We start from the raw sequence: 26,905 nt of genomic DNA, 5'->3' as shown, positions 1-26,905 counted from the left end.
AGGAAGGAGGTGGCAGGCAGAGGGGACACAGACAGGGCCGTGCCACCACAACTCACAGGGCAAGTGACGATGGGGACAGAAGGCTCAGGGATACAGGAGGGGCCCAAGGGACCCTCGTCCTGCCTGGATGACCAAAGACCCGGAGCATGACAGACAAAGCCCCCCACAGAAGGAGGAGCCCAGTGACGACAGGGGTCCTCCAGACGGGAGCTAGCAATGAGGCTCAAGGGTCCAAGCCCCAGGTGGCCAGGCGCTGGGCTGAGCGCTTCCCACACATCCACTCATTGAAAACGACGGGCATGAGTCCCACGTGAGGTAGGAAAACAGAGAGGTCAAGTAACTGCCCAGATGGCACAGCTCTACGTGGCAGAGCTGGCTTCAGACCCAGGCCTGGGGCCCGTGATAAGCACCCCACGGTACAGACCCTCCACTCGCGGAAGAGGTGGGAGGAAGTGCTGCAGATGGACATCGTGGGCTTTCTTCCTCCTGCCTCAGCTGGGGACTTTCCTGGGGGGACCGTGACAAGAGCTCCTGATCCTGTTGGCCACAGTTCCAGGCCCACGTGGCGGCCACATGGCTCACCTCGGCCTGGGGCGGCCCTTCTGCTTCTCCCCTGCGAAGGCCCTGGTGAGAGCCGAGCACCATCGGTCCACGTGCTGACGGCCCGAGACCAGAGACGTCCCCTCCCACGGCAGGCGCAGGGAAGGCCACGCCTGGGGTGCAGCCCGGCCTGCCGCGGGCACAGATGGCGGCCACAGGAGGCCCGCCAGGGCGGAGGGAGGGCGCCGTCGGCTGGCAAGCCACCAGGGAACCACAGGTGCGGGCGTGGGGTGGGGAGCGGATGGCGGCAGCTCGGGGACCCGCGGGGCGTGCCGGGAGAGCGGAGGGCGGAGCGGCAGGGGAGGGTGCTGAGCGGTCATTTCCCCAACCCTGGGGTTTGTGTCAATTAACCTTGAGAAACAAGGTGACAATTAACCTTGAGAAACGGTGGGCAGGACAGTCACACCTGGGCCTGCCTCAGGGCTTCGCGGAACCTCTCCCTCCCCCTGGTGTTTCCACTGAATCTGCTCCGGGCCAGGCAGGCTCTAGGCACGGGGTACATGGTGACATCCTAGCAGAGATGGCAACTGATCGAATGACAGAGGACCCCTGGGGGTGGTTAGGAGAGGAAGGGGCGGGGCTGCCCCCGACACCCCGGGGGCCTCTCTGGGGAGGCTGGGGTAAGGGAAGGAGGGAGCCACGTAGGTTTCTAGGGGAGAGCATTCCAGACGGAGCTCGGTAAGTGCAAAGGCCCTGAGCTGGATAGGACGCTCCAGGCTGAGGCCGAGGGAGGGGATTCCCTTCACCTCTTGCCCCCTGGAGCCATCTTCAGCAGGGCACCCTGCAGGTCTGAGGGGCTGAGGCAAGCAAGGCGCCGGGCGCAAAGGTAAAGGACAAGCTCTTCCCCGGGCCTGGCGGCCTGCCCCAGCTCAGTGCCCCGGAGTCCTGGGGAGGACGCAGGGACACCTCGTGAGCGGAGGCAGGGATGTGCTCCTATCCCAGGGTCGGGGACGGCTCACAGCGACGCCCTGTCCTTGGCATCCCAGGCTGCAGTCCCCCGTGCTGGGCAGGGAAGCCAGGGCCTCCCACGGGCCCAGCGAGCGCTGCACCACGGAGCCACGGCCGCGGCCGGCCTGGCACTTCCCCTCCCGCCTCCCCCTGCGGGTGTCACGCTGGAGCGTGGTGTCTGTCTGTCCATCTGCCTCTCCCTCTGGGACGCGAGTTCCGTGGGTCAGCGGAGCCGTGGAGGGGACGGGGACAGGGGTGGCTCCTCCTGCTCTCCCAGGTGCTGGCCACTCGGGCCTCGCGCCATGCGGTGAGGCAGGCGCCCTGAACGCGGCCTGTCACCAAGACGCACCCTGTGCCTCACGCGCCCACGGAGGCAGCCCAGCCGCAGCCCACGCACACTCCCAGCTGCGTCCCTGAGATGCACCGCCCTGGCCTCCCCGAAGGCCTCCCAGGCTCCCTCCCAGGAGGCCTGCCCAGGCCCAGTCCCCTCCGGCCTCTGTCACCTCACTCCTCAGCCTGTCCCCAGCCTGTCCCCAGCCTTGTCCCTCACTCTGGGCTTGGGGAATCCCTGCTCGGCCTTCAGGGAGCTTTCCAATAGGAATCCACGAGTTCTGCCCGGGGTCCGCAGAGGCATTAGCGAGAGACCCAGGGAGGCCGGGCTCGACCGTCTCAGATTGAGCAGCCCCTGACTTCACAGGTTTAACCACTGCTTTGTCCTGAGAATCTAGGACAGCGACCGGCACCTCTTTAGAAGCCAAATAATTATTTGTTGAAAGAAAAAAAAAGAACATGGGATTCACACTTGGCAGTTTTCCAAGGATTTCTGTAATTATTATCTCATTGATCACTTTCCTGACCCTGTGGGATAGTGTCCCGTTTTAGAGGTGAGGAGACTGAGGCTCCGAGAGGCTGAATGGCTTCCTCATGATCACAGAATGCCTGCCCGCTTCCGGCCATCTCACAGGAGCCCACCCACCCTTGATTCCAAACAGAGAAGCTGAAAACACAGGTGGGGGAGGAGGACGAGGGACCAAGCCCAGGAGAAGTCCCGCTTGGGGTGCAGCAGGATCAGCCATCCTGCCACAGCCCGGGACACAGGTCATCCACGAGGAGAGTACAGGATGGCTGATGGCTGAAGCCGGGTCCAAGTTCAAATCCAGCAGAGGAGGTGGGAAGGTGAGGACTCTGGGCCAGGGGGACGTCTGTCTGAGGACCTGGTGGCACCAGAAGGGACCCAGGGCTGGGCTGGCCCATTTGTTCCCTACATCCTGGACACACAGCCTCTGAAACGGCTCTAAACCAATGGATTGGCCCAGACATGGCTGTCACCTGTCCCCAGACATCACTCGCACCACGAAGGCTGTGGAGAGGAAGAGCAGGGGACAGGGCTGCGAGTCCCCAGGGAAGGGGCAGAGTCTCCGTCCCCTCTGTGCCTGGGAGAACCCAGGCCCGACTCCTGGAAGCCAGCGCAGCAAGTCCTCCCAGGACCCTGCGACAGCCGGCTTGCGGGTCCCCGCCTCCAGCCTCCTCCGCCTCACGCGCTGGCCACGCGGGAATCTCCGTGATGTTTCTAAAATGCAGATACGAGGACGCCCCTCCCCCGCCCCCTCCCCCGCCCCCCTCCCCTCCCCCGTCTCCCGCTGATGCCGGTCCATTTCCTACCCCATTGGCTTCCGATTCAGGATCAAGTTCGGAGCCGTCATGGCCAACTGGGTCCCTGATGGGCTTACCTCTCGCGGCCTCGGGCTCCATCAGTCTCACATGGCGCTTTGCCACCTCGCCGCCCCCAGCCCTCCCAGAGCCCCCGCTTCTCCTTTCTGCCGGGCGTCTCCTCCTCCTGGACTGCCCGTCTGCCTGAGCTCATCCAGGGACATCTGTCCACGTCCTTCCAGCTTCGACGGCGCGGTCCCCCTCGCCGTGATTTACGGCATCTGTTCTCCTTCCTCAGAGCCCACAGACCTGTCCGCATCTCAATCGCGGCCTCTGGGCTCCTTCCCAGCCCGGCAGAGGGTTCTTTGTCTGTCTGTCCCCAACGTCGGACTAGGGGCACCTTAAGTGGGGACTGGGGTGCGCTTCCATCCCCTGTGCCTGCCCAGTGAGCTGCGCCTGGAAGCTGCAGCCCAGTGACCGGTCACCCTTGCCCCAAGGCCTCTCCTGCCTTCTCGTTGCTCCGGGGATGAAGTGACCCCCACCCTGAGGCCCCTCAAGGCCTGCTTCCTCCTCACTCACCCCTGGCCCCTCTCTCTCGCAGGCGGACCCTCAGACGCCTTGAATTACTTAGTCCCCAAATGGGCAGGCTCCGTGCTGCTCCTGGTCTACGCACCTGCTGCCGGGAACACCCGCCGTCACTGTGCGGGTGGCTTCAGAGCGCCCCTCGGGCTGCAGCTTAGACACCGTGCACCTGGAGGGATCCTCGGCACGCACCCCGACGTCACCCCCTAGTGCCCCCTCACAGGCCCACCACAGCTGACTCCACTCGGGGCGCCACCCTTTCTTGCCAACGTCCCCCCACGTGGCCTTGCAGGGGGCGGACTCCTGAACGGCCAAGCGCACGTCTGTCCACTGTGTCCTCATGCTGTGGCCACGCTGCTGGCTTTCAGGACTGCCGAGGGACCAGCGAACCCACGGGGAACCAAGAGGTTCTGCAGACAGCGCAGTCGAGGCCGGGAGACCCCGTTCTGCCGGGCAGCGTCTGGACCGCGGATTTCCCAGCCTAAATCTGAGCCATCAGAGACCATCCAGAGGAGAGCTGCCCACCTGCCCGCCCCGCTCCTGCTCCCCACCTCCCCGCCCCGCTCCTGCTCCCCACCTGCCCGCCCCGCTCCGGCTCCCCACCTGCCCGCCCCGCTCCGGCTCCCCACCTTCCCTGGCAGAAGGTCAGCTCAGCTCTGGGCCACCAGGGGCCTCCAACACCGGGCAGCGTTTCCAGGGAGATGTACTTGACACGGAGGACACCCAGGCCCTGGCCCGGCCTCCCAGGCCCCTCTGAGATGGTCCCCCTCTGGGATCCCCAGCTAATCCAATCCCCCGTCAGCGGGACGGCTGTGCCGAGCCTGTAGTGCTATGCATTATTCACGGCCCATGTATTATTGATCATCAGTTTGTTTATTTATTATTAATTGTGTTCCATTATTGATCATGACGTGGTTGTACGATTAATCAGACTTGGAAGGCTCTTCCGGGACCCTCAGAACCCACCGGGCTCCCACCCGGCTCCCTGCGGGTAGACGTGGGCTCTTTCTCTTCCCACTTCACGTGTGGGAGACACTGAGGCTGGTGGGACCCAGAACTTGGGCTCTCGGTCCCCGGCTCTGAGTGTCCGCCAGGGAAGGTGACCGTGGGAAGTCCCCATGAGGCCACGTGTGCAGGGCTGACCACCGGTCAAGGGCATGGACCCCTGTAGGGTGCTGTGCCAGACCTGCCAACGGTGGCTCCCCTGGGACCCTGTGGCCTGTCCCCGGCTTCACCAGGGTCCACGCCGGGGCCCAGGGCTGTCTGCACGCTGGCCTTGGACATGATGCCCACCCTCAGTCACGCGTCTCGGCCCCAACCACAGGGACTGCCACGCGTCCCGTGCCCCCGCTCCTGTTCCTCCAGGTACGTTCCCCAGCGTCCCCTGCAGTTTTCAGGGTCACGAGGTCAGGTCCTGGCCAGGCCATGTGGCTTCCAGGCCTGTTCCCTACAGACCCCCGTCCCCCTGTCTCTGAGGCCACTTCGGTGGAGAGGACTCTGAGGACTTGGAGCGGGGTGGGGCCAGGAGAGGGAGGAGACGGGGACTTCAGGGCTGCGGGGAGGAGAGCCCTCCCGAGGTCCGCAGTGGACGCGACGTGGATGGGAACCAGGGGCCCACTGTGTTGACCGCCGGGTCCTGGGGTGGGTGGTTACACAGTCCCTGATCCGCTGCACACAGTAGGTGCTCAATAGTTCTTCGTGAAGAGACAAGGGTGGGGGGAGATGACAGAACAAGGCCATCAACCAAGGGATGTGGGTCTGTCCCCGAGTAGAATCCCAGCCAGCTCCCACCCCAGGGGCAGAGGAACGGGACCTGGTCACCCAGGTGCGGGAAGCGAGGCCCAGGTAGGAAGGCCTGGGCCCAGGTCCCAGAGCCACCGGTCCTTGAAGACCAGGCCCCAGGACTCTGGACACACAGTCCTGGGACCCTTCTGCCACCTTGGTCCCCTCTGTGACTGTCCGTCGGAGGAGCTACCCTTGCCCTCCAGCACCTGCGCCTGGGGCCAGGGGAGGGGCGGCCATTTCTTCATCCCCTTTGGTTTCTCCAGAGAACGACTGGCGCAGCGGAGGGAAGGAGAGACTGGCGCAGGACACGGCGCCCGCGGGACACCCTGACGCCGTGCTGTCCTGTGGTGCCTCGTCCAGGGCCGTGTGGGGCAGAGGACCCACCGCGTCAGGCCCCGTGGGCAGCCGGTGACGGGGGAGAGGGGCGACAGCTCAGCTCCTGAAGCAGAAGGTCCAGAGGGTCCAGGCTTCATCCAGGGACACAGAGGCACGCGCCTACTCGTCCCCGAGTCTCAGTCGTCTCCCTGACAAACAGGCCCGGGCCGCTTAACTTCTCAGGACGATGGTGACAGTAAGGTGAGGCGGGAAGGGGTCTCCTCCGGGTGGGATGTTGCCAGGGACCACGGTGCCCAGACACATGACCTTGAACTTGGGAATCTGACTGCCCGGGGACAGTGCTGACCCCCTGCCACCAGCCAGCCCCACAGCCCCAAGGGAGCCGGCTCACGTCTCAGAGCCCCCATTTCCCCTGTGCCCAGGGGCAGAGGGGCCGTTGCTGGGCTGGCTGGGGAGGCGCAGGGGGACGGCACCTGGTAGACGGGGACCCTGCGGCACAGAGGAGCTGGCCTCTGCTGCCCTGCCTGCAGCCCCGGGCCCCCTCGGCTCCCACCAGCAGGCTGCCACCCGGGCCAGGCTGGAGAGCCGGGCAGAGGGCCCACGGGCGTCCAGGGCCGCGACTGAGCCGTCAGTGCTGGACGCTGCTGGGCTTTCTGGGTGGAGACTTCCAGGGCGGGCGGAGGGGGCAGCCCCGCCGCTCCGACCCCACTCAGCGTCACGAGGACACTTGCGTGAGCCACGGGGGACGTCTGGGACTTAGAATAAAATTTAAAATATGGATGATAGGTTATTAAGGAATATTTTAAGAGAAAAATAGTTATGACTGGAGGAGCACAGTCTAAGCCAGCTTATAAAGTGGCCTTAATAAGTAAAACGAGGCGACTTAATGAAAAAAATCACAATTTAAAATAGGCCCCCATTAAATAATAATGCCTCATAAACACAGGAGTCCTTTAGCACACAAGAATTAATTGCTGGGCTCAGAAGCTAAAGGCACAATAAAGGAATCTTTAATTTTTTTTCTTTTTGGTCTTTTATTTCTCTCTCTCTAAGAGGCGACCGGCATCCGTCTGGATGACCTCATTCTGGCACGGAGAGGCCTGGAAATCTGCAAAGGGAATTTGCTCAGTAACAATTTTGTTTCCTTGACCCTATTATTTGGAGACGTGGACGGAATGAAGTCGGTTTCCTCTCCGGACCTCCATCCATCAGCGCTAAATGAACTCCCGTGGCAGCGGCTTCCTAACCGTGAACCGGGGGAAGGTTTCTCTGGCAGAATCAACGCCCCGAGTTCAGGCCCCGCGAGCCGAGCTGCTCAGTTGGCCCCACCTCTCCGCCCCGGCGGCTCCAGAACCAGTCGAGGAAAATAGCGGTGACTCTCAGCCCCTGGGGACATTTGGCGACTTCTGAGGACGGATTAGGCTGTGTGACCGGGAAGGGGACCCCAAGACTGGCATCTAGAGGGTGCAGGCCAAGGACGTGACGGAACCCCCTGCCCAGGGCAGTCCCCACACCAGGGGTCGGCCTGCCCCAAGTGTCAGTGGTGCCGAGAACGAGAAACCCTGCAGTCCAGGGAGGCGAGGAAAGTTCTAGAAGGTGGGTGCCGACTAGCAGTTCCGGGGCATGGAAAGGCACCCTGTTGGAAAGTCCCCCTAAAGATCACCCCACACCAGCTGGCCTCACCCCTGCCATTCAGGAACCTCTTCAGCACCAAAATGGATCGGCACCCCCCCCCCGCCCCCCGCCAGGGCCCTCCCTCTGAGCCCCTTCCTGCCTGCAGGAACACAGCGTGATCTCGTGACACGGGGATCCTGGGAGAAACGTCCCTTATGGTCCCCTGTGGCCAAGCACATTTATCCTGCCAAGTGCCAGAGCCCAGGCTCCGGGCGTCTCGGGGGCTCCCCCCCCCCCCCCCCCCCCCCGGGCCTGTCCCCTCCCTAATCCCGCTCAGCGCCTGCCCGGCAGCGGGAGCAATCTGCCTTCATGTTAATACTCTATTAAACGCGTGCGTCCGGCCAGATACACATCAGCCATTACAGTTGTCGCTCACGGAGTGGCGCCCGTCACCCCAGGCAGGCTGGCCGGATCCGACGTCATTGAGCCTCCTCCTGCCAGAGGCCAAGGCAGGGACGCGGCCTCTCGTGAAGGCCGGCTGGGGAGCAGCTCAGGGGCCGGGGGGTCCAGGGGGCGGGGGACACCTGATCCCCATCTTTCAGGGCTCGGGGCAGAAAGCCAGGGAGCCTCAGGGTCAGGGATGCACGGACCCTGTCCGGGACAGGGTCTGGGGAGCAGGTCCGGGCACATGCCCCCAGCTCAGAGCTCGTGAGAAGAGCGAGCCTAGAGCGAGCCAGGATTGGGTGGGTCCAGCCCGGGGCCAGCTGGGCCCCTGATGGCCAGGGGCTCGAGTCACCACTGAGCCACGCCGGCTCCTGGACGGACAGAGCCCACCTGTGTCCCCTGTGGAGGGGACCCTGCTGCCCACCGCCCAGGGCTGTGATAATAGGTGCCCAGTGCCAGCCCGAGATCCCACGCTCGGTTGGTGCCACCGTGGCTGTGACCGCTCGATTCCTCTTTAGAGGTACAGTTGGCGGCAGGCGCACAACCTCAGGAGAAGGGTGCACAGATCTCAGGTGAGGCCCTAGACACACACCCGCCGCGGGTGGCCGCCAGGGGACGACGGAGAATATTCCCAGGACCCTAAGAAGTTCCCTGGAGCCACCAGTGGCCGCCACCGACGGCAAGGATGACCTCTACGCTGGCTCCTCGCGACGGCGTTGCTCCCTGGGCCCCGCAGAGGTGGCCCCACGCAGCAGGTGCCCCTCGGTGTCCAGCTGCGCCTTCTCGACACCGGGTTCTGGACATTTCGTCTCCCTTGTGTTCGCCAGTCGTTTGTGTTTTCTTTTTTTAAATGTTTCCTGGATGGTGTTCCGTCCTGTGAAATGACCCATCCGTCTGTCCACTCCATCACGGGGGGACATGCAGTTGGGGGCCATTATGAATGACATCTATTACTGTCATTGGACGGTTCCTCCTGAGCCCAGGGACCCTGAGCCAAGGGGGAGTGGCCAGATGGGGGTCACTTCCTTTCCCGGGGGAGAGGGGACCCTCGGCTGGGTCATGGAGGTGAAGCTCTCGTTCACTGTGCTCCCCCACCCCTTCCCTGCTACCCAGGGGCCCTCAGGGGACATCTCTATGTCTCCCCTCCCCTCGTTTCTGTGATGAATCTTCCCTTGGGGACACATCCCACTGGTCACTTATTTGCCTTGGGTACGAATGCCCTCCCAGGGCCATGTCAAAACCACTCCCTGCCGCTCCTCAAAATGATGCCATGGAAGTGGCCGGTGCTTTGTGATCCCAGCAAATCAGGAGGCTGAGGCAGGAGGATCAAAAGTTTGAGGACAGCCTCAGCAACTTAGTGAGAATCTGTCTCAAAATAAAAAAATTAAAAAGGGCTGGGGATGAGGCTCAGTGGTAGAGCACCCCTGGATTCAATCCCCAGTGCCACCCATACAAAATAATGACATGGACACTGGGAACTATTTTGCTTTTTAATAAGGGGATGTGCTCTCCCGTGGCTGATCCTCCCGTGAGCCTAAGGGAGGCCAGTACCTCTGTTCTACAGGCAGGAAAACCGAGGCCTGTGGATTCAGTCACGTGTGCAGGCCACACCTGGGGGTCACTGAGCCGGCCCCGGGAGCGCCGTGCCTTGGTCCCGGGACAGTCGTGCAAAGCTCACAGCCCTGCGGGACCCCTCTGGCAGTCCCACCCTTCCGCACGGCCGCCTTGGATCTCACAGGTCTAAGACAGTCTTCCCCCGATCCCGGGCTCTGCATCTGCAGGTTCAACCGGCTGCAGATTGGAAATATGTGAAGAAGCGACGTTGCTGTTGACATGCCCTGCGTCCGGCCTCAGAGCCGCGTCTGCGCTGGACACGGAGCGGCTTTTCCAGTCAGTTCCTGCATAATTCAGAGTAACAGCGCTTCACAGAGCGCGCTCGCGGCACTAGGGACTGGAGTAGACTCCAGAGGACGCGAAGCATACAGCGGGTCGTGCACGGGTTCTGTGCAGCGGCTGCGCGATTTCCTGGAAGGGAGGCAGCCTCCGCGGTGAGAAGACCCCTGCGGAGACCCAGGGGCACCTGCGCTTGGTCTGCGCACCATCTGTCTCAGCTGCCTGGGGGTGCAAGATACCAGGGCTTTTTATCCTTGATTATTAATGCACAGCACCCATAGGAATTCAGAAGTGCTTAATAAATGCTCTTTGAAAGTGCCGCAGGTGTAGGGACTGTCACCTTGACTCTGCCACTCTGGATTCCCATGCTCTAGTGGGAGAGACGTCCACATATAACTAAGCGACTCCCTGCAAGGGGCTCTCAGTGCCCGAGGTGGGCGGAGGTGGACCCCACACTCACCCCACACCTCCCCCAGGATGCCTGGCTCTGGGGAGACATCGCCCGGCCGTGCTGGGCACCCCGTCTGTGCCATATTTCGAGGGCCAGATGCAGGTACTAGGGCCTTCGAAAAGTGAGGCACCTTCTCTCTCTGGGGACAGAAGAAGGAGGTCAGATGGATCCAGTGTCCAAGCCGGACCTCAGCCTGCACCCCCTGGACACTGAAGAAGGCACGTGGGCAGGCTGCAGAACAGAGCGACCCCTGGACGGTCAGCAAGGAAACAGGTACCTCGGTCCTACACCCACCAGGATCTGAGTTCTGCAGCCACCTGAATGGGTTTGCCAGTAGATTCTTGCTCAGAACCTCCAGAGGAGAGCCCAGTAAGCTAACGCCCTGATTCTGACCTCGTGAGGCCTGGAGCAGACACCTGCAGGCAGCCCATCCAGATTTCTGACCTTGAGACAGGTGCCCTTTGAAACTGCCAAGTGTCGTGACTTGTTACGCAGCAACAGCTGACCAATACAACCCTTTATCTGGGGTGGCGGTGGTCTTCTGAGGCATCAATCTGACCATGCCACTCCCCTGCTCTAAGCCCTCGAGTAGCTCACATCACACTGAACAGGGAGAGCTGAAGTTTTTGTGATGATCTGGAAGCCAGAGCCACAGGACAGCCACTGTCAATCCAATCCCTCATCACTGCTGTGGCTCACTCCTGTCCAGCCACATCCACCCCTTGGCTCTTCCCCAAACCACCCCAGCTCATTCCTACCTCAGGGCCTTTGCACGTACCATTTCCCCCTCCCGGAACACCCTTGCCCCAGCTAGGCACACAGCTTCCACCCCACAGAGGCCTTGACCACCCAGTGGAAAGATTTCCCCTAACTTCTCTCTCCCTACACTTTGCTCTATTATGCTTTATTTTTAATTGAACAATTTCCCTGCCTGAAACTCTACTTTGAATTTATCTGCTGTTCACTGCTAATTATATACACACTTCTACCCGCAAACGAGAACGGCGGCCCCGGGAGGGACAGACTGTCTGCTGTGTTCACGGCAGTGTCCCCAGCTCTGGGAACGGATGTGGGACCAGCTGACAGTTTACCGTGTCTCCGGTGAACCCGGCACTGTGCTCGGAGCCTGCCGCTTATTGAAAATGACAAACCCACACGCGCATTCTAGGCACCGTCCCGCCAGCCTCGACAGTCACCACTCGTGGTTTCTTTGACGTCTGAAGGCAGGTGCGTTCCGCAGAGTCCTCTGTGAAGGTCACCTTGAGCCCCCACCTTGGCCAACTCCCCCCAGAATCCCATGGGACTCGGGGTCTCAGTGGAGCTCGGAATCCAAATGCCCGGGTGGTGTCCCCCGCCCAGAGGACAGCGTCTCGTTGGCTCCCAAAGCCAGGCCGTGCCTGCGGTCACCTCCCTTCAGGACGGTCGGCCTGAGTCAGGCGCCCGCGGGGGCCGCTCGCTCGGCGCTCCTTCTCCGTCTTTCTTCTTGTCAGCAAGATAAGAAGAGCGGCCAGGTGACCATGTCACTCACCCCCGGGAGGGGAGCTGCCCACGCGGCTCTGGAGGAGGAGGCGGGCCTCCCTGTCCTGGAGCTCTGCCTCCAGTGACGTCCCTCCTGGGTGACCTCAAGAACAACGAGTTGACTGTGGAAAACAGAAACCAACGCGGGATCCTACAGGGGACGGAGCCCTGCCCCAGGCCAGTGGGAGGCCCTGGCTGGTGACTGCAGTCCCTCTCCTTCTCCCTGGCTTTCCCGCGGACTGTGTCACCCTCCCTCACGCCACTTAACAACCGTGACAGTTGGGCCCTGTGCAATAACCATCTAAGATTGCGCCGGCCAGCAGGGGACAAGGGACTTCTGGAAGTCCTCCTGGGCCCGAGGCGCCAGCCTCGGCCACTTCAAAGGAGGTCTGAGCTGCGGGGACCTCTGCCCCCTGAAGGACGGTCCCTCACAGGTCAAAGGTCTGCAGCTCAACCGGCGGCAGGGGCAGTCCTGAGCGGGGCCCTCCGCCATCCCCCTGCCTCTGCGCGGACACCAGCCCGTGACCTGGGGGTGGACTGCATCCATCGTGTTTTTGGATGATTCTGCTCCAACCTCAATCTCTCTTCAGGACTGGAGAACCAGCTCTCGGGCGCCCAGGGTGACTATCCTGTCACCACCTGCCCTCCCCAGCTGTCCCGGGCCTCTCCCCCTCCCCCTGGAGCCGCACTCACAGATGCCAAACCAGCAGGCCCAGGCCAGGGGCATCGGGCGGTTGGGGGGGCCCAACAACCCCAGGGTGCACCCCGCGCCTCAGTGAGGAAGGCTGCCGCGTGGCGCTGCGGGGACGGCCCAGGACGGCTCTCGGGACCCTCAGGACCTCCGGGAGTGAGCGCTGACAGCGGCCATGACCATGACAAGACGCTCCACAGCAGCTGGGAGCAGGCGCCAGAACCCAGCTCTTGACTAGCCCGTGACCTTGGCCTGTGACCTTGGCAGGCGAGCGCACCCCTCTGCGCTCAGTTTCCCCCCCTGTGAGGCCGCCAGGCACCTTCCGCCCCCTGTGGAAGCCCCAGAGCCCCCGAGGGAAGCGGCGCCCAGCAGACCCCGCACCCGGCCTCCCTCGCAGACTCCCTCTGGCCGCCAGCGAGGGGGGTTTCCACCCGCAGACGGTCCGCGGTGGTTATGTAAGTGCCCACGTGACGGCTCCACTTCCGCCTCGTGCCCTGCAAAGCCCGGAGCTCACCATCTGGCCCCTTTTGGGGAGAGGCTGACCTGGGCCTTAGGAGGGGTCAGTGCTGGAGGCAGGACTGCGGCCTCCTTCCCAGGCCTCCGCTGCTCTGGCCTGTGAACTCAGGTCATGGTGGGTCCTTCCTCGTCCCCCAGGCCCTGGGTTGAGGTGCCCCAGCAGGTGGAAGAGGTCAAACTGCTCCAGGTGGGGCCTGGGGAAGGAAGCTCCAACCCCCCCACCCCCAGGGGTACTGGAACCCAAGTCCCCTCTCTGCCCCCTCAACACCACAGCGTGACCCCACACACGCCCGGCCACCATGTGCAGCCTGGTCACAGGTACAAGGTGACCAGGGACTGAGGCCTCTGAAGCCACACGTCAAAATAATTCTTTCCTCTTTTTTTAATATTTATTTTTTGGTCGTAGCTGGAGGCGATCCCTTTATTTCACTTCTTTACTTTATGTGGTGCTGAGGGCGGAACCAGGGTCTCGCACACAGGCAAGGCGCGTGCTCTACGCGGAGCCCCAGAAAGAATAATTCTTTCCTCTTTTTAAGTCACTGGCCTCGGGTATTTTGTCGCAGTGACGGAGAGCTGACTGATGATCGTGCCTCCTGCAGATTCAAGGGAACCCAGAAAGGGCCCCGGGGGAGCCAGCTGGCCCTGCTCTGGAGCTGCAGCGGGGGAGACGGACCTGCTTCTGGCTGGAGGCCCTGGAGCCGCTCAGGACTTGGTCTCAGAACAAGTGGGTCAGCGGGAAGGAGCACAGGTCTCTGGTAAGACGAGCTGGACCAGGACGCTGTCCCTTGGTGACACGGACTCCTCTAGAGAAAGCCCGGTCACCTGCCCAGGGCTCAGGGGCGTCCACGTTCCCCTGTCCCCCCAGCCCCCACATGCTGGCCTCTCCCAACGCCCCTCCTTCTCTAGAGCATCAGGAGAGTGACCGTCCACCCGAGCCCACCCAGTGTGGCCCCGGCACCTCTCCCTGGGGTGACAGGGTCGGAGTGTGACGTGCCCTCTGTGGCTGCGGGAGAAAGAGATGCAGTGACTGAGGCGTGGAAGGGGGGCCCCGGATTAGCCGAGGGAAGACACAGAGGCGCCGGGAGCGTGGGCTCCCCACGAGCCCGTGCCCACCGGCAGCAGGGGGCCGAGCCGCCTCGCTCATCTCCTCTGAGCGTGTGGAGGGCGGCGCTCACAGCCTTGTCCCCATCGTGGGAAACGGACATCAGCAAAGTGCAGGAGAGAAACCTCATGAACTTTCCAGAATGTACTAGGGGGAAGCCGTGGGACGCGGGTGGGCAGCGAGCCAGAGGCCAGCACGGCATTTCCAAGGGCGCAGGGCCTCCTGACCCAAGGCGGCCAGTCTCGGGTGAACAGGGCGGGGGAGGACCGGGTGGGTGCCGGCCACATGTTCACTCCCTGGCTCTGCTGCAGGTGGGTTTGGCCACGACCAGGGACAGGTAGGAAGGATCCCACCTTCAGGGGGAAGCGGAAGCCTGGCCCTCGAAGACCCGCCCCTGCTCACTCCTGGACGTCAAAGCTGACACCTGGACAGGGCGGAGGGACAGGGAAGGGCAGGCCCTGCCCCAGAGCAGGGCTGACGAGGTTGAGGCCAGGGATACCTGGCCCTGGCTACCTCTGAGAGGAACAGCGGGGTCACGTCTGATGTCCACCACGGCCAAGAAGGGACTGGACCACGGGCCGAGACCAGGTCTGCCCAGCGAGGCCGAAGGTCCTTCTGGGAAATTCCTGGTTGACAGGCATCTCCGGATCCCTGAATCCCTGTCGTAACCGGCCCCTTGGTGGCAGAGCGTCCCTGTTGGCAAGAACCTCAGGGGCATTTGCTGTGGGATTAGCCTTCAGCCGCGGTTCTGAGCCCGCCACCTCCGCGACCCACAACCTGGCTCCCCCGCCCCTCCCCAGGCCTTGATCTCATCTCAAGCCTCGGCTCAGCTGGTCCCTCGAGAGCTCCCGTATCGTGGAAGGGACGCTCTGTCTTTCCTCTGTCAACTTCGTCTCTCGGGTGGCCACGGCACCGAGTGGACACTGTTCTCTGTTCACACACCCAGTCTGGCGCAGGGCAGGGGGAGGGGGAACAGAGGAGCAAGACACCTGGATCTCCAAGCAGGGGACCTGGGTGGCCGGCTGCTGCCCGGGGCCACAGCATAGCAGAGGGCCCTGCCCAGGACGGCACAGCCAGATGGTGACAGTGATAGGGCAAGGTCCTGACCCCGCACCTGCCAGGGTGGCCTTGTTTGCAGAGGGTCCTGGCAGACAGTGGGTGGAGGAGGGAGGGTGCTGAAGGGTCCGTGGACAGAGAGGGAGACGCCGCCGGAGACACGCAGAGGCCGAGGCCACCGACCAGGGACGCCGAGGACCGTCCTGGCCCAGAGCCTCCTTCACAGGACTCCAGGACAGCGCACCCCGCCCACCGGCACCTTGATCTCAGAGACCCCATGGAGGAGCAGGGGCGGGGCCTTCCTGGTCCCGGGAGCCCCTCATGCCCAGTTCCTCCCGGATCCTGGTGAAGGGCTGCCCAGGGCGGGCACCCGGCCGCGGACAGGCTCCCCGGGGCTGAGCCCACCTGGCCCAGGACCCTGCTGACCACTGTGCCCACCGCTGACAGTGTCCCAGGGGCTCACTGGTGGCAGCCGGAGGGGACTGAATGGAGTCCGTGACCAGGGAGGGGGACGAGGCTGTGTCCCCGGGCCCCATCCTACCAGGGCACAGGGGTTCCCCACCCCAAACGCACCGCAGGCCCCGGGGGGAAGCCGGCAGCCGTGGCCCGAAGGGTGGAGGAGCGCCGTCCTGCAGGGCCTGCTGGGGTGGCTGCGCCTCTGTCCTGTTTGGTCCCCCCCTGCTGCTGGGCCGCGCCCTGTCCCTGCTGTCCCCACACAGGGTGCCCTCAAGGCCTGCGATTACAGAGCTGAGCCTCCGAAGCCACCGTCCGGCTCCTGTGCCTCCTCTGCAGGCCCCAGGACCTCAGCTGGAGCCCGACCCTGCACAAAGGGACCAGGAAAGCGAGGGCAGAGGCCACCTCCTCAGGGTCCCGGCAGGCCACCGCCTGTCCCTCAGACCTGCCACGCACCGGCCCCTGCTTTGGAACCACCTCAGCCTTTGTCTCCAGAATCTGTTAGACTCTGTGTTGGGGGACGGGGGGACCGTGACAGAACCGCAGCCACCGGCTACCAGGTGACGAGCTCAGGCCGTGTGCCGCTGGCGCAGAGCTCAGGGCTCTCTCTGTGGCTGCTGGCCTCTCTCTTGGTCCTGGGCACAGGAGGCCGACAGTTATGCCACAGCAAGCTGGACCGTCCGTGTCCCCGAGCCGGCGGCGCGGCCTCTGTGTTTCACAGCTAGAAATGAAGACGGGGACTCGGGTGACGAAGGCCATCCCCTGTCTGTCCCACATGCTGAAGCAGCGGCTCTCCCCCTGCATGGATGGGGGCCGCCCTCCCAGCCCACGGTGCCCCAGAGGGCAGTAAGTGTCCCCAGGGGAGGTGGGTGGCAGGGACACTGCCATCTGAGGTGGCCCGCCCTCCGGCCTGGACTGGACGGGGCCTGCTCCCCAAGTCTGGCCTCCAGGGGGCTCTTCCTCAGGGAAGAGGACCCCATCCTGGCTCCTTGGAGCAGAGACGTCCCTCCCAGCGGCTCCAGTGGACGCACCCTCCTGTGACTCGCGGAAGTCGAAACTGAACTTTCCGTTAAAGCTTTTTCTACAAAGAGCCAGAGACGCGTCGGCAGCGCTGGGCGTCTCCTGCGCACCAGGCGGGAGCGCTTAGGGGTTAAACCCTCCACCGTTTTTTGGGGGTTTTTTGAGTCCTGGGAGTTGGACCAGGAGCCCTGACCACCCGGCTGAACTCGAGACCCTCCTGCCTCAGCCTCCCGAGTCCCTGGGATCACAGGCCTCTGTGCCCACCTGCTCTTCACATATGAAGCAGCAGACCCAGGCGTGGGGAGAGCAGGAGACTCGCCTCGTCACTGTAGCCAAGACGCAGTCAATGCAAGAGGTGACACATCTGGGAATGTCCCCGTGTGCCAGGAGTCTTTCTAAGCCTTGGCTTTCCCCTCGACACTCCTCCCTAGTTACTTCCTTAGGTGAGGACACTGAGGCTCAGAGTGGTTAAGCCACTTACCCAGGGTCACCCAGCCATTGAGGTATGGTGTGCTCGGAAGTCCACTCTCTTCCCAGGCCCCCTACTCTCTCTGCAAGGGTCAGGATTCTGCCATGGGGGACCTTTTCTTCAAAATATCTGGACCTCCGAGGGTCCGGTTATCAGAACGTCCCACTGAATAAGTGGCTTGGCTGAAGATAGAAGTTGAGGGACTCTCATCATGGAGGGGGGTTCCCAAGGCCCAGAAAAGTTAAGGAACTTGTCCAAGGTCACACAGCCTGCTGTCGGCCGAGGGAGGCCTAGACTCTGAGGCCAGCCTTCCTCCTGGGCTCTCACACGTCCTGCCTCCGGGGGACGGCCCCAGGACGTCCGTCCTCTCTCCGCCCACGGCTGGCTCCAGGCCTCTCTGTCCTCCGGGTGCTGACGAGGACGGGTTGCCTGCCCGTGACCTTGGGAAGGGACGGGAGTGGTTTCAGCAATCTCAACACACTCCCTCCGCGCACCGAGACGCCGGGCGCTGAGTGATTTGTATGCTCCGAGCACGTCACCTCCTTCAGGAGACACAGGCTGCCTGAAAAGTCATTTTTCAGCATTTGACACAAAGTCTCTTTCGCTCTCTAGCGAAGCCAGATAACCATCAGCCGCCAGGCCGATGAGGGAAAGTACACACGCCTGGCACCGGGAAGCCAGGAACCGGGAGGAAGCCGGGGACGGGGACGGGGATGGGGACGGGACGGGGACGGGGACGGGGCGTGGCGGGCTCTCCCGCTCAGCGCGGGCAGGGGGCTGTCTTCCCAGAGGCCTCGAGTCCTGGGCATTGCTGACGCCTAAGTGGGCTGTGTCCACCCTGCACCTGGATCCACCAGTCCCCGTGGCCTGGCCTTTCCTCCCGTCATGAGGTCGCAGGGCGCCCTGCAGTTCTGTGCGGAACCCCCCCAGGGTGGGATTCAGTGGCACCCGGAGCTCTCCGCTCCCCAAGCCCACCAACCCACCGCCTCTGGGTGGCGAAACAGCCTCCTGCTCGGCCTCCCTGCCTCCAGCCCCCTCACCCTGCTCTGCTCTCTGACAGAAGGGACCATATGCAGTCGCTGCCTCCAACAGGCCCAGGCCTCCTCCCGCCCTGGTTCTGCCTCAAGGGGCAGAGCCCTGGCCTCCGTAGCTGGACCTCGGCACTCGCCCCGGCTGCCTCCGTTCCTGGGGGCCTGAGCTCTGGCTCTGCTGGAGGGTCTGCCCCGTCGCTGGCCCCACCACAGTGACCTTCCTTCCCTGTCACAGACCCCACTGGGCTGCCACCTCCTGGGCCTCTCTGCCTCCTCCCAGGCTCCCGGCTGGGCTCCCTGGTCCCTGCCCTCCTGGGGCTGGGCCGGGTCTGTCCTGGTCCTCTGTGCAGCTGACCTCCCTCCCCAGGGCGGGGTCCAGCCCCAGTCCTGCCCTGTCGCAGGGTGGTGCCGCGGGGCCACCGGCCTCCATCTCAGGGGCCCTGGTCGGGGCCAGGTCTGTCCACCCCGGCCTGCGGCCTTCGGGAGCTTGCTTAGCCCTCTGGGGCCTGTGCAATCACGGCGTGGCCGCCCCTCAGAGAGCGTTTCTGCAGGGTGACCAGCCACCCGAGCCGCGTCCACCTGAGCATCGGGATGTGGCCTTACTGGGGACGAGGACTTTGGCAGAGGTCATAGGTAAGGCCAGGAGCCGTGGGCCCCGAGTCAGGCGGAGGACGGCCTGGGACAGCAGGGCCGGGGTGGGAGCGAGAGGCCACCAGCCCAGGTAGGTGGCCGAGGAGTGCCAGCAGCCCCGGGCCTGGGAGAGGAGCCTGGCGGGAGCGCACTGCCGTCCCCGCGGCTGACCCTGCCGCCATGCTGCACAGGGCGGGGCACAGGCGCCATCTGAGGCGAAGTCTGAGGTCCAGTTGGCGCCCCAGGAGCAGAGCACGCGACGTCAGGAGGACACGGTGGCCACCCCCCTGCCCCGCCCCCCGCCCTCTGCTCTGAACCAGCAGGAATCCGGCTGCTCCCGCCCGTCCACACGGTGCCTCCTGCCAAACGCAGCCCCCCGCCCTCAGGGACTCGGGCACAACCAGAGGCCGGGTCTCCACAAAGCCACCGAATCTCGGCTCCAGGGCCAACCTCTTCCCGGTGCCCAGACGTCTTCTAAACTGCGGCTCCCGGGGACGTGCACACACGCACTCATACATGTGCACACACACGCGCACACGCGTGCACACACACACACCCGTGCACACCCACATGCGTGCACACACACACACCGCGTGCCTGCACACGCGCACATGCAGGAAACTCCCTGCCCCTTCAGCTTGCTGCGCGGCGGGGGACGTCGCGTAAGTGCAATAGACGGAACCCCGCGCCACGTCACGTCCTCCTCTCTCTCCAGCCTCCCTTGGGTTAGACTCTGTGTCAGTCCCCAGGGTCCAGCTGAGAGCTGCCTGACCACAGCTCCTCCACCCTGGACCGGCCAGCTGTTCCCCACGAGGGTCTGTGTCCCTCTGCCTGTGGTCCTGGCCCACCCCGCCTTGGCTCTCCGTGTCCAGTGCCCTCCTCCTGGCTGCCCTTCCTGCCTGTCCCCCGGCCACGGCTTCCTGGTGGGGGACACGGCACTGCCGCCCTCTGGGGCCCTGAAGGAGGGCCGCCGTCCCCTCCCCCCGCTCCTGGTCCCTCTGACCACTGAGCCGCCCCCCCCCCCCCCCCCGGGCTCCTGTTCCTCAAGACGCCACGTCGGGCTCCTGGGCACCTCCACGGGCTCCAGAGGGGCAGCACCCCAAGTTTTTGGCAGAAGAAAATCAAAATGGCAGCTGGAGCCCGGGAGCGCAGGCTGAGTCCACGCTGAGTCCTGCAGGGCCCAGCCGGGCTCCTGACCACCCTCCGCTCCCCGGCACACGGCAGGTGAACCCGTGGTCCCAGCCCAGGGGCTGGGCATCGCGGGTGCTCAGTGCCAGCTGCAGACCAGGGGCGGCCGCTGTGGCACACGGCAGCCACAGGACAGGCCCCTTGGGGACAGCCGGTGGGGACAGAGATGACACCAGCACCGCGGGGTGCTGACTGTGCGGTCTAGGGTCTCGGGGAAGCGGGAACTGTCCAGACGCAGGTCCCTCCAGCCGTTCTGTGGATGAGGAACCTGCAGCACGCAGAGGGCTCAGCGGGGCCCTGGGAGAAGCCTCCAGAGGCCGGGGAGCAGCCCAGACCGCTGCACCCTGCTCCGCACCGCCAGCTCCTCACGGGGGCAGGAAACGGGCCCTCGGCGGCTCTGCTAGGGATTCTGGGCTGGTAGATGACAGGGTCCTCTCCACCTCGCTTGGCCCCAAAGCCAAGGCTGGGAACGACCAGGCTCTCCTGCCCCCCTGAAGCCTGGTGGGGGAGAGGTGGTGAGAGGGCGGGGAACGGGAGGCCTCCCTGGCCTGGGAGGCAGGGGAGGAGGAAGGCCGCCGGCTGGACCCTGGGAGGCAGGTGTCGCATGCCTGGTCAGGTGGGGCCAGCGTCTCTCACACGGCCCAGCCCGAGAGCTGCAGAGGGGCCGGAACCACCTACTGCCCAGCCCACAGCTGCCCAGGTCGCCAAGAGATGGGAGCCCCGAACAGATGCCAGTTCAAAAGAACCGCAGGGCCGAGGACAGACGGGCCACACAATAGCCTTGAAGTGACAGGAGAAAAACAGCACCAGATGGGCGGCTCCCCGGCCAGCCAGGCTGCGCAGCCCGCGCCGCCCGCGCCACCAGCGAGAGCCCACCCCGCGGCCCTGCCCAGCGGCCTCTGTGGACACCGTCCAGTGCCGGGGAGGCCCGCTCTCTGCAGCTCTTCAGCAAAGCCCAGCGTCATCTCCCCTGCCCCACACCTGGCTCTGGTCCCGCCCCGTCCTCCTCCAGCTGTCGGCCCACGGGCAGATTATCCCCTGGTCCGGCCCTTCCCACGGGCACAGGACTCACAGTTGTACGGCAGCTCTTTCACACCCACCGCTTCAAAGGACCCTCCTAAAGACCTGACCAGGTGAGGTCAGGCCATATCCCATTGGACACACGAAGCCCAGAGAGGGCAAGCGACCGGCCAGAGATCACACAGCTTGAAACTACCAAAGGCAGAACTAGACTGAGACTTCCCTCCCAAGCCCAGGGCTTTGGCTAGCTTTGCAGAAGGCCTGGTAAACAGTCGGTGCTTAACAAAGAGTGGCCGTAGGAAAGGGGCCTCTGACATGGATGCTGCCCTCCTTTTCCTCCAGAATTTTCTCCTGCTCCTGGAGGTTCTCGGTCACCCCACGTCTGCAGTCCCTCCTCAGGGGAGCGTTCTCGGCCCCCGCCCTCTCCAGGATCCCCAGGGGATTTGCTGCTGCGGCCCGGTCCCCGGCTCTCCTGAATCGCAGGCCCCGACGGCCAGGCTGAGCCCGCGAGGACCGGCCCCGAGATGGCGCGATAGCGGCCGGCCGTGTTCTACAAGCTGAAATCCCTGATAAGGGTGGCCACTCTCTGGCTCTGGAGAGATAAGGGCTGCTGCCCCCTCCCTGGGCCCTCGCGAGCGCCCACGCCAGGGACGTGACGGGGACAGAGCTGCTGGGCGGGTGCTGCAGGGACCCCACAGGACAGTCCCCTGGGCCCAGTCTGCAGGTGACAGGAGGAGACGGAAATGGCTTCTCAGTGCCCTCCTCGGCTCAGGACGGCTCACTGGGGCTTAGGAAGGCTGGGCGCACCGTGTGCCCGCAGCCAGCCGGCCACCTCCCGTGCACCACACGCAAGGACACGCCTGTCCCCGAAGGCCCCCCGGTGGGGGTGGCAGGACCCCATTCCCCAGGTGAGAGCTAAGGTCGGGGAGGCGGGGAGCGTGTGCTGAAGAGGGACGTCAGGGACACCCGGGGCAGAGGGCTGGGTGCAGGCCACGGGCAGGGAGGGGTGTCCTGGGACGGCAGCTAGGGGACCGGGCAGGGGCGAAGCAAGAAGAGCTCCTGGTCATCCTGCAGGCTCTGCCCGGGGCCTGCGACTTCAGGTCAGGTGGCCTCCAAGGGCAGCTCCTGGGCAGTGGACAGCTATGGCCAGTGCCTGGGAACAGGGGGCTCCATCCGGGAAGAGGCCGTGGATGGCCAGCTCTCGACCTCACTAAGAGGGTGGGGGACCCGGCTCTGCTTCCACTCGCCCCTCCCAAGGCAGCGTCCAAAGGTTTTGTCCCTTTAGAGAGACAGAGACACAGAGACAGGGACACAGGGACACAGGGACACAAAGACATACGGACATAGAGACACAGAGACACAGGGACACAGGGACACAGGGACACAGGGACACAGAGACATACGGACACAGAGACACAGAGACACAGGGACACAGAGACATACGGACACAGAGACACAGAGACACAGGGACACAGGGACACAGGGACACAGAGACACAGGGACACAGGGACACAGAGACACAGAGTCACAGAGACACAGAGTCACAGAGACACAGGGACACAGAGATATACGGACACAGAGACATACGGACACAGAGACACAGAGACACAGGGACACAGGGACACAGGGACACAGAGACACAGGGACACAGAGACATACGAACAGAGACACAGGGACAGAGACCTGCACAGCAGAGGCACACCCCGCCTCAGGCGCGGCCCCTCTGGCGCCCAGGTCTGGCCTGCGGGCGCCTGCTGGGTGGCCTTGCGCCTGCCCCTGCCGGGTCCTGGGCGCGAGCTTCCTGGTTGTGGAGGATGGACCCAGCCGGCCCCCAGGACCCCGGCTCTGAACCTGGGACTCTCTGCCCAGGTCCTCGCTGCGGGTCCCCTGGGGCAGCGTGGCCTGTCCCTGACTCACAGGGGTCCCCACCCCTGGCTCCCGCAGCAGCAGCCCTGCAGGGCCACACGGTCCAGCACTGCAGACCCCGGGGCAGCCATGAGGTCACCCAAAGGGCAGCGGTAGGGACGAGGCTTGAGGCCAGATGACCCCCATCAAGTCTCAGGGACCCTTCTCGCCTGCGTCCTGCAGGAGGTGACTTCACTTCCCTGCGCCTCCCAGCCCCCCCGTCCACGGGGACCACTGTGACGTCACCTTCCCTAGGGGACAGAGAGGCTACGGGGCAGGGAGGGGTGTCCCGTGGACAAACCCCCCGTGGGCACCCAGCCGCGGCTGGACCTCGGGCACACCTTCTCCTGCTGTGGCCACCGCTCTCCTAGCGAGGGCCACCATCTTCCCGCCCCTCCCTGCGGCCGACAACCCCGAGAAGTCCCCGATGTCACCGTTATTAATTTACTGGGCACTTCCGCTTCCTCTCCACACATCTGTATTTTTCCGGGGACGCCGCGAGGAAATCCCCGTCCCCGCGAGCGCCCGCCTGCTCCGGGTGATCTAATCAAGGGCCACATCTCCCCGGCACGCGCCGCCCGGGCCGCATCTCAGGGCGACCTGATCAGCCAGCCGCGGCTTGGAGGTGGGGATCTAAATGCGCGGAGCCTCTCCTGGCTCCAGATCCGTCGCGGCCGCATTTCACAGCGGGGACCCAACCCAGGGGCCCGTTTTATGGCCAGGACCAGACACTTCATCGTGACTTTTTCTCTTTTTGGAAAAAAAATTATTTTCATGTTTCAGAAAAAGTAGACGTCCCCTCGCGAGCCACAGCTGGGCCACTGGCTGGGCCACGGTTGGCAAAGCCCCGGAGTCTCACGGAAGGGCCGCCCACCGGCCTCCTCTGTGGTCACCAGGACCTCTGGGGACAAGGTGGGTTGTGGGCTCCCCTCAGATCCAGGCGGGACCCGATTCCATGTCCCAGGACTGTCATTTTCCTATTCATTCACCGACTCTGGGTGCCACTTAGGGGCAGGACAGGGGTCCCCAGGGGACAAGCTGTGCCCTGCCTGGATTCCGTGACAGTGTCCCCAAGTTCCTGTGTCGAAGCCCCAGCCTGGTGTGATGGCATTTGGTGGGTGGGTGTTGGAGGGCTCATAAGGTGGTGCAGTGGGTCTGGGGACATTAGTGTCCCCCTAAGAGCAGGACGTGAGCCCAGAGTGTCCCCTCCTTCCCCACCCCCCAGCCAGCAGGCTGCCGGCCAGGAAGAGGACCCTCTCGGAGCTGAATCTCTGGCCTCTGGGTGGACTTCCGCCTCCAGGGCCGCGGGCAGGAAGGGCCTGCTGTGTGGCTGCCCTGTCCGAGGGGCTCCCGGTGACCACATCGTCCTGGTTCTGCTCTATGAGGACAAGTGACATCAAACCAAGGGTGACAAGGACACGGGGGCCATGCGCGTGGAAGGAAGATAGCGAGGCTGAGAGCGAGGACCCCGCCCCGGCTGAAGGCTGCCCTCGCCCGCGGAGGAGACGCCTGGAGGCCCGCAGGGTCACTTGCAGGGTCACCCGCAGGCAGTCGAGGGCCGAGGCGGACACTGAGGGGGCAGGAGAAGTCGGGCTCAGGGGTCTCCTGGCACCTGGGCACCAGAGGGACAGAGATGACTGGCAGGCTGCAGGTGAGGCCCAGGGGGACGGGACCCAGGCTGCCGGGCGGACGGCCCTGTTCCCTGCTGGGCTCTGTGGCCTCGAGGCTTTTCCTATAAACAGAGGAGCAGCCACCTGGTGGCACTCAGGTGACAAGGTCCTCACGGTCAGGAAGAGGGAGGCCGGCTTGACCCGACCTGGGCTGCGGGAGGCTGTGACCTGTGACCTGTGACCTGTGAGCTGAGTGCCGAGTGACGTCCCAGGAGCCCCAGGTCCACGGGGCTGTGGCCTGGGGACGGGGAGGGGTCCACAGCCACCCGCTCTTACCCTGGGGGCTGCTGGGTCAGGGGACTGTGTCCTGGGGGAACAGAGCAGCAGCCTCCAAACCCACCGAGGCCTGGCCCTGGCCGTCCTCCAGGCCCGGATGGGCGGTGGGTGCCCCTCGAGGTGCCCACTGCAGGCGCCCCCTGCCCCCTTTGGTCAGGATGAGCCGGGGTGGGCCCAGCCCCGGCTCTGGAGTCCCACGGCGGCCAGGTTCTGAGCCCACCCCGCAGCCCGGGCTCACTCAGCTCTCGGCGGCCTTGTCCTGAACGTCCCCGGGAGTACCGGTGACAGCGGCGACCGACTTCACCAGGACCAAACACTGCTGTGCCAAATGTCACCTGCGGCCGTCCCCTGCGTCCAGTTACTGGTCCCCCGACACCCCAGGACACGTCCCCGTGGGACGCTGGCCCCAGGAGCACCAGCCCCGGGACTCGAACCCCTGGTCTCCATGATGCTCTTTGGTCCCTCCCATCTCCCAGGGCAGCGGGCGGCAGCGGGCCACGGGAGGGAGGGTGCGTCCACGTGGGTCGGCTTCAGGGAACTCACGGGGCAGCTGGTCCTCCCGCCTGTGGGCAGGACGCCACCAGAGCTCGGCACCGCGACCGCAGCACCTCCTCACCCGGGGGGCAGCCGGAGCACCTTCCCTGCAGACGGACGCTGTGGGCGCGACAGCCCGTCCCCGCGGGCAGCCCAGGGACGGTGGGAGCCCGGGGGCAGCCCAGGGACGGTGGGAGCCTGGACGCGCGTCTCCTTTGAATCTCAGTCGAGGACCACAATTAAAGGTTCGGGGGATTAACGACGAGGAAGATTAAGGAGCTAAATCTGTGCAGCGGGGCTCAGCCATGACCGAGATTGGGGACCTCGGGGACGATTCCCAGCATCTGAAGAGGGTGGGGAGCCTGGGGGGTGGCCTGGCCCAGCAGCAGGGGGCAGAAAAAGGGAAGGGGGACCCAAAATGACGATGGCCATAAGCTGGACCCTCGGTGTCTCTGAGGCAGGCGGACGCCGCTGCTCCTTCTGCGAGGCCCGAGGCCGGGCACTTCCTGGGCTCTAGCAAGGGAGTGGGCTGTCCGGTGGCCCCTCCGGACGGCGCTGCCTCGTTTCTGAATCCGGGAAGCAGCGGTGTAACATGAACGTTGGTCCCGGCTCCGTCCTTTCCCTGCCACGACAGGTGTCCTGGGAGACCGCCCCGGTCCCAGGGCCTCACTGTCCAGTCCTGCTGACCAAACCCACCGTCCTCCCCGAGAGCTCGGGTCACGGCATTCGGAAGACACGGGTGCAGCGATGCGGCCTCCCAGAGTGGCCCTCACCCCATCCGACCTCCAAGTGCACCCAGGGCCCTGTCCAGGGTCATGCTCTGGGGACGAGTCCTTGCAGGACCGGGGCAAGGGGTGGACACTCTCCAATCCCAGCACCACGCAGCACCTGTGAGGGGTGAGGAGGCCACGTGGGCAGCAGGCACGTGGGCAGGAGGTGGGGACCGGACCGTGGCCAGGGCCAGGGTTTGTGTCTTGTGCAGCTGAACCCAGATCCACCCCCGGGCACCCTGGGCACCCACACCCCGGTCCTCGCCAGGCAGCTCTGGGCGCCCGCACAGGGCTCCAGGTGGACTTCACTGGTAGGGACAGAGCTTCAAGCCCGGGGCCTCCCCCTGTGACCGGCGTCCTTTGGAAGTGTCCACAGGTGGGTGATTTCCGGCTCTGGATCCTCCAGGCCACCAGAGGACGGGAGACCAAAGTCACGTGGCAGCACACGTGGCTGTGGCGACCCTGCGCTGGGCACAGCTCTCTGCCTCCCTGTCCGCTGGGGGAGTGGACAGCGCCGGCTCCTCCCCACCAGGGCAACGGAGGGCAGCACCCGCCGTCAGATCAGATCGTCCCATCGGCAATGTCACACCTGCCCTGCGGTCACTGCTGGTGGCCGGGAAGTCCCAGGGGAGCCCCCAAGGCCCCTCGGTTCCTGGGGCCGAGTTTTCTCATGTCCGTGGTCAGCGCTGACGGAGCCTGGTTTCCCCGGGGAGTCGCCCGGCATCCAGGGCCCCCTGCTGGGACCCAGAGCCC

The 26,905-nt window shown here is 64.4% G+C and overlaps 1 protein-coding gene and 2 long non-coding RNA genes across 4 annotated transcripts in view; 1 reads left to right on the top strand and 2 right to left on the bottom strand.

Annotated features, from left to right (window-relative positions):
- Igsf21 (immunoglobin superfamily member 21) overlaps window positions 1-26,905 on the bottom strand; it is a 168,838-nt gene that overhangs the window by 102,880 nt on the left and 39,053 nt on the right. Inside the window, exon 1 of one of the 2 annotated variants that reach the window (XM_078025427.1) lies at window positions 3,279-3,315. The exons of the other annotated variant lie outside the window; for it this stretch is intronic. Coding sequence (XP_077881553.1) covers window positions 3,279-3,300 — 22 coding nt within the window. The 5' untranslated portion in view covers window positions 3,301-3,315. Of the gene's footprint in view, window positions 1-3,278; window positions 3,316-26,905 lie in introns of those variants that run through there. 2 annotated transcript variants of the gene reach the window in all.
- LOC144367906 (uncharacterized) lies at window positions 9,436-25,471 on the bottom strand. Its single transcript, XR_013427525.1, has 2 exons — window positions 25,392-25,471; window positions 9,436-24,280 (listed from the first exon to the last, which is right to left on the bottom strand). It is a non-coding gene; the product is annotated as an uncharacterized LOC144367906 (long non-coding RNA).
- LOC144367908 (uncharacterized) lies at window positions 23,653-25,647 on the top strand. The gene is made up of 2 exons (XR_013427527.1): window positions 23,653-23,814; window positions 24,128-25,647. It is a non-coding gene; the product is annotated as an uncharacterized LOC144367908 (long non-coding RNA).

Source organism: Ictidomys tridecemlineatus, chromosome 11 (assembly GCF_052094955.1).
Source record: "Ictidomys tridecemlineatus isolate mIctTri1 chromosome 11, mIctTri1.hap1, whole genome shotgun sequence".
NCBI lineage: Eukaryota > Metazoa > Chordata > Mammalia > Rodentia > Sciuridae > Ictidomys > Ictidomys tridecemlineatus.
This window is presented reverse-complemented; position numbering and strand designations above follow the sequence as displayed.